The 10,552-nt window shown below is 32.3% G+C and overlaps 1 protein-coding gene across 1 annotated transcript; it reads left to right on the top strand.

The window, feature by feature from the left end:
* The first annotated feature begins 6,354 nt into the window (after positions 1-6,354).
* Positions 6,355-9,755, top strand: LOC112499692 (dual specificity tyrosine-phosphorylation-regulated kinase 4). The gene is made up of 6 exons (XM_025103023.1): positions 6,355-6,622; positions 7,058-7,950; positions 8,031-8,138; positions 8,496-8,774; positions 8,885-9,028; positions 9,432-9,755. Exons 1-6 carry the CDS (start codon positions 6,355-6,357, stop codon positions 9,609-9,611), a joined length of 1,872 nt encoding a protein of 623 aa, XP_024958791.1. The 3' UTR covers positions 9,612-9,755.
* The last annotated feature ends 797 nt before the right edge of the window (positions 9,756-10,552 follow it).

Genomic DNA, 10,552 nt, shown 5'->3' with positions numbered 1-10,552 from the left:
AATGAGATGTTTATCTTGTATTTGATTGTGTTTATCTGCAGTTAGTTACACGAATTCAGATATGAGATGAAATCGGATATGGATGAAATCATTTAGGGATAAACGGATTTAAGAGTTTTTAAGAGTTTTAAGAGTTTAAGAGTTTTTAAGAGTTTTAGCCAAATGCTTTATAATATAGTATAGATATTGATCAGGATGAACGACATAAGATTAAGACATATATAAAATATGATCCGTTAGACATAAGTAATATATTTGATTATTGTAAAGAATTCTTCAAAATAACATTACTTTAGAAGGAAGAATAATTTAAAAGGAAGTAAAAGAAAAATGGAAGGAAGGTATGTAAAGAAAGCGTGGCAACATATTCACCGGAATTCTTGATTTTGGGTGCCTAAGGAATCAACGATGACACATGGAGTGTGACAGACATAACCAAGAAATCAATATCTAACCTTAAATTTTCAAAAAACCGTCTCCATCATTTTTCTCTTATTTTTACATGAATTGAATTTTCAAATATCTTGTGGCCACGAAGGTTCAAATGCGGTGACTCCGGGCTATCTGCAAAGTGGATAACTATTGAAAGCATCTAAATAGTAAGCCCATCCCAAGATGAGTGCTCTCCTATTCTGACTTCCCTAGAGCCTCCGGTAGCACAACCGAGACAACGATGAGTTATCTGTTCCCGCGATAGTTAAAAATATTGACTAACAAAACAACATGATTACTTTTAATATCTGTATGTTTATTATATGTGCTACAGATGTACTAAAAAGTGGATCGATAAGAAATGAAGTGGTCGAGCAAATTGGGGACCAACAACTAACATAGTGAAACGCAATTCCATACCCATAGCCATGATTCCATTTATATTTGTTTTTGAATTTTTTTTAATAATACTTCAGAAAATTCCTGATCATCATATGCTTGTCTTTTGATTTTACCAAGTAGTTGAATTGTACCATAGTGAAATAATGTTTGCTGCACTAAAGTGAGATCAGACTTGACTTCACTTGTTATATTCCTTTCCGTAATCGTGGCATCCCCACTCATTTGGAAAATATTATTTCAAAACGAACTATATTATATGTGTTGAAAATAATATGTATTTTGATACTGGAAACTTGAATTTAATGAATCTGGACATTAAAAATCCGTTTTAAGGATTTTTTTTTAAATATTGTATGATAATAATATTGATCTGAGGCTACAGATTGTTATATTTGATTTCAGTGGTTTGTAACTTATTGTTATTTGTCATCGTTACCTATTTATTATATCAATATAGATTTTCTTTTACAAAATACAAATTTAAAAAATAAAAAATTGATGTCTTAAATTTATTTAATCAATATTTCTAAATAATTATTTTTTTTATAGATCGGGTTGTATATTAATAAATTATTATTTTTCAGAAAATACTAATATTTAAGTTGTTGGGATAAATTTTTTTTGTTAAAATAATATTACAAAAATTTAACTTTTTTATTTTTCATAAATTAATTATGAATTGCACCCAAACCACTCTAAAAAGAGAAAATATTTCTTCAAATGTGAATGCCAATCCTACCCTCAATCTCTTCTACATATATCGCCAACTCATTTAGAATTTTATTCAATAAATAAATATAAAAAACTTTGAGTATTATTTATATAAGCGAAAGATGGTATGGTAAAGGAAGTCATGGTGAGAAGCATAACAAGAGATCTGAGTTTTTGATCATTTTTAATCTTATGTCTATCCGTAAATTGTGTTTTGGATTGGAATTGATCCTGTGCATCTTGGTGCACTTCATTAATGTTGACATTTGATTAGGATTGATCCAAGGTTGAAGATCTTTTCTTACGCTTTTCATCATAAAATTTTATTCTCACCAAAACCCAACCCTATTTATACATTAGAAGATTATGTTAAAGATTTAATACTAAAGATCTAATTGAGTTTTATTAGAGCATCTTCAACAATTTCTCAAAAATATATAAAAAAAAATGTGAGTTTTTGTTCTTTAAAATGCCCTAACAGTTTTATTATCTTGTTCTTTAAAATAAAGAATCATGAAGAAAACTTTAAATATAGAGAATTCTCTGAAACTTGATATTAAAAAGAGAGAACTGATGATTTTATTCAACTCCACACACAACACACACACACACACACACACACACATATATATATATATATATATATATATATATTCAAAAATGTGTTGGAATGATAAATTAGAGAATATTATAATAATATAATCTATGTTAAGATCTCAATAGAGATGAATACAATTCTTTAAAAAAATTATGTTTTAATTTTTTATTTAAAACAATTATAAAAAAACCGTTAAGGATGCTATTATAAAATTGAATGAACTTGATCTAATATTAAAGATATCAATTATGTAGTATTAAATAAATGATTGAATTTTATAATTATCGTACTAGATATTTAATTTGGAAATGATTGAATTTTATACTTACAAAATTACCGAAAATACCCTTATATATCAAGGGGGTGTTTGAGATTGCTTATAAAAATAACTTATTGACTTATTGCGGTGTGACACCGGTAATAACACTTTTGAGTGTTTTGATAAACAACTTATACCGATGTCAAACCGGTAATAAGGATTTTTTGAAAAAATTAAACTTTTCTGACTTATAATAAGTTGATAAGTGTTTTTATAGAAAAATATAAGTTGTTTCAAATAAGCAATCCCAAACACCCATTAAAACTCGTTAACTCTACCAAAAAATTTAAATTTTGCGAAATTCGACAAATCAGAAATACTAAAAAAAATTACGCATAAACATATTAATATTTTAAAAATTCAATAAATATACAATCTATTTTTGAACCAATAATGAGTATATATAAAATAATCAATCACTTATTGGTCGACAAACAAACGAGTTAATAAACAACTACTGTAATTAATTTAACTTTCTTTAAAACCGTAATTTATAATCTTGAACATCTTATAAAAAGAAAACAATATTCTTGAAAAAACTTTTTATTTTCTTTTAGCTATCTGTTTCAAAGACGGAGATACCAATACTCGGCCCGTTGCCATTCCTAACAGTATTCTTGAAAAAAAAGAGAGAGAGAGAGAAAATGTTAGGAGTGGCATCAAATCATGGTGTGTGTAGTGTTGGGGGGTGAAAGTGGGAATGTCTATTCCTTGGTGGGAGTTTCTCCAATCACTGTGGAAAAAGTTGGTATTTTCTTTTGCTTTCTCAACTAAAGATTCAATAATGGAAGACATAAGAGAAAGGTAGTGGCCAACTCACCCTTGGACTTAACCATATATGGGAACCTATGTTAAGTCTACTTGGGGAACCTTGTTCCTTTTCTTGGTTTTTCACACATCTTTATGAAATCCACACAACCCTACATCCCCATGTTATAGGCATATATGCCTTTTACAACTCAGGTTTTGTGTCCATGGGCTTTGGTCCATACCTCAATTCAAGATCTCACCTTTTTCATTTTCCCTGTCTAAACTATACTGATTCATATAAAAAGTTTTCAACACGACTTGGGTTAATACGATTCTTGAAGTTGGTAAGTTTTGGTACTGAAACGAGATCCGTATGTTGTGTTGTTGATAGTGATGCAAACTTGCGTAGAGAGGTATAATGATCTTGGATTTTAAAGGGAATATGAAAAGTAAAAAAATGTGAAAAGGTGTCATGTCTGGTTTCGGTTTTGCTTGCCATTTGGTGAATCTTTGAGCCTTCGAAAAGACATGACCGCTGTTAGGAGCATGGGCTTCTGGAGATCTTTAAGTGTTGGTCTTTTGAGGGGTTTCTAAGAAACGTTAGCTTGTGGTGTGACGGGTCCACCATGCTCTTTTAAAAGGTTTGATATATGTGCTTTAGAAACGTGCTTTTAAGAAGGATTTGACAACCGTTGCTACCGTTGCCATTGTTTTTCTTTTTGCCTTAAAGGCATTAATTTTGCACTATAAAATGATGGAATCTAATTCAAAAGGTCAAAAGTTAGAAAAGTTGATGCTTTAATTGTAATAGTACCATCAATCAACACAAACACAACTCAATGAAAAAGGACACCAAATAGTCGAGCCTAAATGTTTAATGGGCTTGGGCTTTCAACAAACTTGTAAAAGCCTATTTATTTATTAAATCTATAAAACCCTTTGACGGTTATTAAACATGGGCTTCTAAAGGGTTTAAAAGCCCATAGATAACGGTCAATTCGTCTTTTAATTAAAGTCTAATATAAATATTGTTGTAAATGTCTCTTTGAAATTAAATATGTAGATACACTTAGGGGCCATTTATCCAAACACTTATTTGATAAGCGTTTACCGGTTAAATTCAACATTATCATTTACCTTATCAGGTAAGATTTTAGTCCATTAAAACGGCATTGTATGCAAAAACTTATCCGGTAAGTGTTAAACGGATAAGAGCCATCGTTCTCAATTACAGGGTAAGACTCTCGGTCATTGCCTTCGCTCTTATCGGGTAAGTTTCTAATCCTTGCCATATTAATTGGTTAAAGTAATACAACTTGGTAAGTGCTTATCCGAATAAGCGTTTGGTAAACGGCACCTTAATGCTCTATTTCATTGGTTAAAAGATATCTTGAATTTTATGGGTTTGTTTGTTTTTTTAAATTATCTTTTTAATACCTTTGAAATCTGATTCATTCAGACGTTTGGGTATTAAGATTGTTTGTTTTATTTTTAAAATAAGAGCTTAAAAGCTCTAAATGTCATTTGAAATTTTAAGTGGTAAATTTATCATTTAATACCTCTTAATCCTAATTCGCTCTCTATCATATGGTTCATATTTTGGGAGCCGGAAGAGATTTGTTAGCAAAAATTATTCATCATTTATACTTTTATAAAAAAACTATTTATTTTTTATATTTTTGCACTACTTTAACCGATTCAGATTTCAGACTTCAATCGTAAAAATAAACAATATCACTGATCCAAATTTCAAACTTCAGGACCACATTTTATAAATTATATATCACAATTCCTTTTATAGTTGTTTCTATTATTTTATTAATTTATTTTCTTATTTAAATAACATTCACGTTTGAACCTTTTATATAAAAATTTGTTATAAATTTTCTAATATTCATAAGTTTTAAAATATAATAAAAATTAAAATACGAAATTTTCGTTTAATCATAAAAATACCAAAATTAGTTTTTAAAACTTGGTCAAACCTTGAATCAATGAAATGGGTTGACCCAAACCTATAATTTAATCGGATTGGTGCCATTTGGTTACCATAATCAATAATCTATTGAGAGGAAATAATGATGTCCATATGCACCTCTTATAATCAATGGCATCATACACACCAATAAATTAAACATTATCATATAATAAATTTGTAAATATATATTAAAAAAAACCCATAATATATAACTATTTAAATACCGATTTTCAAACCCTTTTAAAAAAAACTAACGAACAACATTCAATGGTTAAAATTTTGTTATATAACGTATTTGTTTTGAAACCGCAACAAGCTTTATATTTTCAGTGTAAGATTTAAATGGGTCAACAACTTATTTTGTCGTTTTCAAAGCCATTACAAGTTATTATCTTCATTAAATGTTATGATCTTATATATTAAATCTGATTGGTTTTTATCAGTATAATTTATGATATGTTTTGAATCTTATTGACTTATCATAAACAAAATGAATTAGAACATAGTGAGTTTGAAATTTGAAAGATGTAACGCCAAAACAAAGCAAAAAAGGTGCTTCTCGAAATGAAAAAAGAAAAAGCAAAAAATAATTAATAATGTGGGCACAATATGCAAAAAGTGGAAATGAGGGGGGTAAATTTGAAAACATTAGACACCATCATGAGATGCGGTGGGTCAAGTAGTAAGTGATCATTATTCACTCCCCATGAACGGCAAGTCTCCATTCATTACAATTTTAATCACTTCAACCTTCTTTTGTCTTGCGTAACATTGTATCACTGATCTTGTCCGAAAATCTACGGTTATAAATCAAGTTGTAAAACTATATTATAGTTTTTTATTATGTAAAATGTTTGGGATTGATTATAAAAACTGTTTTTAACTTATTTCAGTGTAACACCGATAATAAACTATTTTTTGGTGTTTAGATAAAAAAATAAAAACTGCTTATACCGATGTCAAACCTATAATAAACTGTTTTTAATAAGTTAATCATTATTGACTTATAAAAAACAGGTTGTTATTGGTTTACAATTTTAAGCGCAAACCTTCCTTCACGTCTTCAGCTTCTGCTTTACAAAAGAAAGCATGGAGAATCCATTTAGTAATAAATAATCACATTTGACGAACTCCAATACCAATTTCAAATTCTCTTGCTCTGCCATGGAACCCTCTGACATCGAAGCTGTACTGAACTTCTTCAGGAAAAACCATCTTTCAGTCTCTGAATCAGCACTCATCCACGATATTCTCGACAAATCCCAACTGGGTTCTTCGGATTTCCATAATTTTCTATTCCCACCACCTCTTTCACCTCTAAAGATTCCCGGCCGTCCTCCGCCGCCGCCGGAAGATCTTGAAACCTCCGACGATTCTTCTGATCAGGAGTTCGTCAGCTTGGGTTCTTCCACCACCGATTTATGCTCTTCAGGTACCCCTCCAGTCGCTGACTTCTTTTCATAGAAAACCAATTGGTTATGAGATAGATGATCGTCGATAAGAAATGTTTGTCTCTTGGGGATTGCTTTATTCCTTTTGATTCCATTGTTAATTCAGTAATTTCTGGTTGGATTTTGTTTGACTATGCTTTTAGGATTTAGGACAACACATCTATCTTCTTTGTCTTTATACTCTTTAATTTATAGTATTCCATAACTTTAGGATTCTTGTTTGTTTTCTTTCTTTCAATGCAAGTTTCATCAAGATCAATTCTTGGTTTCTTGACTTCAAATTCCATATTTGGCTGACAAAGTGGTCAAATCGACATGTACATTCAGACATTTAGACATTTTTGACGTTGTATGAAGCTAAATTCGTTGTAGTGACACCAAAACCTGACCATGGTGCACCCTTGTGATTTCTATAGATTTGACAAACCCATATGGGCTCAAGACTTTGATAAGGGCTAGCTCTCATGCTTCATCAGATCTGTTGTCTCAATTTGGCACGGCTCGTGATTACCATGAGTTCGACATGCAAAACGACTTATGCTGGTACAGCCAGAAAGACGAAGACTATGCCATGCCATCTTGCTTTCACAGCTCAGATCCTTTGGGTGGTCCAACGGAGGACAAATTCGTAATGACTTTAGAGAAAGAGAACCAAATCGATGATCGAATATTAGACTCGTTAGAGAAAACTAACAGTCTTGATAAAGCCTGCGACTTAATAAAGTCTGCAACCTTATGTAGCTCTCTAGAAGGTATCGATTTGAATGGTTTTCATGATATCGATATTGGGATCAGATCCAAGAATGGTGTTTCCTGTTTCGAAGAGAATGATAGAAGTTCTAACGACTATCTTATTGGGGATTCTAAAATGATCCATGAGAAAGATCTTGAATTTAACATAAATGGTGATTATGATGCTGCTAAAGTTGAAGAAACCGATGCCATTGATACTAATGATGAGTCTTTAATGAATGCAAATGGAGACGAATATGAAATATTCAATTTAAGAATCATTCACAGGAAAAACAGGACTGGTTTTGAAGAGAATAAGGATCTACCGATTGTTCTAAACAGCGTGATCGGCTCCAGATATGTTGTTGCAGAATATCTTGGTTCAGCTGCATTCAGCAAAGTCGTGCAGGCCCGCGATCTCCAGACGGGAATTGATGTTTGTTTAAAGATCATAAAGAATGATAAAGATTTCTTTGATCAAAGTCTAGATGAAATCAAGCTTTTGAAGCTTGTGAACAAGCATGATCCTGCTGATGAGCACCATATTTTACGGCTTTATGATTATTTCTACTTTCAGGTGAGTAATTACAAGTAATTCGATGCAATTCGCATTATGTTTTCATTGATTAATTGAAAGTTTTCTTGAAATTTTGGCAGGAACATCTGTTTATCGTTAGTGAACTACTACGTGCCAACTTATATGAGTTTCAAAAATACAATCGAGAATCCGGTGGGGAACCTTATTTTACGTTGACCAGGCTACAGGTTCGTTTGGTCGGTATGACCACTAAACAAAATCCGCTTCATAGGATGCTAGATATGTCTAGATGTTCTTGGACTATACAATTATGTGTCCCATGTGAAGCTGATACAGTAAGTTGATAGTTTTTTTGACGTTCTAACAAGTTTATAGTAAAATAAGATGCCATAAATCGTTCTATCAACTTATTGGAATACTTTTATGTTATACCCACAATTGTTTATTCCCATAAACCTAAGTCAGTTTATCAGGATATTTAGATATATTTGACGTCTTATAAAGCTGGTTCTGTTGTAGTGAATCAACATTCATCACAATTCGTTTCTTGAACATGAAATCATCTTACGGAAACTCGAAATCAGGTCATAACAAGACAATGTTTGGAAGCTTTGGATTATTTACATGGGCTGGGAATCATTCATTGTGATCTAAAACCCGAAAACATTCTTATCAAAAGCTATAGCAGATGCGAGATCAAGGTTATCGATCTTGGAAGCAGCTGCTTTCAAAACGACAAATTGTCACTATATGTGCAATCTCGATCTTATCGGGCTCCTGAAGTTATCATCGGTCTTCCATACAACCCGAAAGTTGATCTTTGGTCTCTTGGTTGCATCTTAGCCGAATTATCATCTGGTGATGTATGTTCTTCGCTGAAAGCTTCAATCTTTCACCGTTATTAACATCTTTATATATTGAATCTTTTCCTAGTTTTTTCAAAATTTGTCGGGTTTTTTTGCAACCCCACCAGGTTCTATTTCCAAATGACGATCTTGTGTTCTTGCTTGCACGAGTGATCGGAATGCTCGGGCCAATTGATACCGATATGCTTATGAGGGGCCAAGAAACAAGCAAGTATTTCACAGATGAGTACGATCTTTATCGCATAAACCAGGTTCGGTTTTTATGTAATCATAGCTCACAAGAAAGTCCATACTTGTAGTACTCCCGCAGTGTGTTTTGTGTGCTTGAACAGTACAAAAACTTCTTGTTCAAGTTTGATTCGATATTAAACCGGGAGAGGGCAGGACTTGAGTGGGACAAAATCAAAAATAGGTGGAACAAAAATCAGAAAGATGATACTAGATTGTTAAATTACTACACTATCCAGTACCCATGCCAAATTAAAATTCTAAAATCTTCCAGATTGTCTAGTCCAGTCCCATCCGCTTACCAAATGTCCCCAAATGTCTAATAGGGTTATTTGAACCCTTTTTGGGTCAAATTGAAATTTGCAAATATAAAACCTTCCACAATTATTTCATGAATTCATATTTGTCTGATTCTGATGCATCCAGGAAACGAATCAACTCGAATACATATTCCCACAAGAAACATCATTAGAGGAACACGTACAAGTTTCTGATACACTATTCATCGATTTCCTTAGGGAGTTACTTGAGATCAACCCAAGAAGGCGGCCAACGGCTAGAGAAGCCTTGCAACACCCGTGGCTCTCGTTCCCATACGAAACATGAGTATGAATCCTAACCCAAAAGGTCCAGCAGGGTGTTGCTTTTTGAACCCCGACCTTTTGTGCTAAATTCGAAATTTTGAAATATGAAAAGGTACATTCGATATTTAATATCGTTACATGTATGAGAAAATTTATCGGGAAAGGTTCAAATACTTGATTGAGGGGGTTTATTTATCATTTTGATTCAACATTCTAACAGGATTACATGTACATTACGATATATACATATTATATATGTCTTTTTTAATCATATCGGTTTCTTTTTCTTAACGGTTTTCTTCGTATAATATACACTGAGACCGTCAAAAGTTAACGGACGTTTGGTATGGGGGTTATAATGGGTTGTCAGTTGGTCTTTAACCTCCATCTGTTTTTTGTATCAGATTCCCCGTGAACTATTGTACGGATACAGCTGTTTAGTTGGTATTCCTACGTAAGTTTTAAATGTCATTTGGCCATTTTTTAAAATAATTTCAAGTTCAGGGACCACAAACGGAATAAACCAAAAAATTGGAAATCATGGTTGACCGATCAACTGGCACAACGTTAGTAGTAGAAATTTTGCGGGTCCCATGGCTTTTGGTGGCGCGTGGACCAAGTGTCGCGTCTTCTTTCCCTTCTTTGATTAATTGGAAAAGACAAATTGCTCATTTTAGCCCCTAAAGTTTGATATGTTGTCAGATACAGTCACCGTTGTTTTATTTTATACAATCAAGTGTTATATTTTGAATCGAATAATGTCCTAAGAGTAAACTAAGCTTTGAAAAGGCCAAGTGTCGATAAACTGCAAGTGACACGTGTAAAGTCACGTACTGAAGTTGAAAAGAAGGTGGTTATACACAAGACATGTCGACAGCTTGTGAAGATTATGTACTATGGTCACAATTAAGACGAGATTGCAAACGAAATGTAGAAGTTGTGTATGGCTTAAGCGACGTTAAA

Source organism: Cynara cardunculus (assembly GCF_001531365.2).
Source record: "Cynara cardunculus var. scolymus isolate 2C chromosome LG 1, CcrdV1, whole genome shotgun sequence".
NCBI lineage: Eukaryota > Viridiplantae > Streptophyta > Magnoliopsida > Asterales > Asteraceae > Cynara > Cynara cardunculus.
Note: the sequence above shows the minus strand (reverse complement) of the source record. Positions and strands in the feature narration are given on the sequence as shown.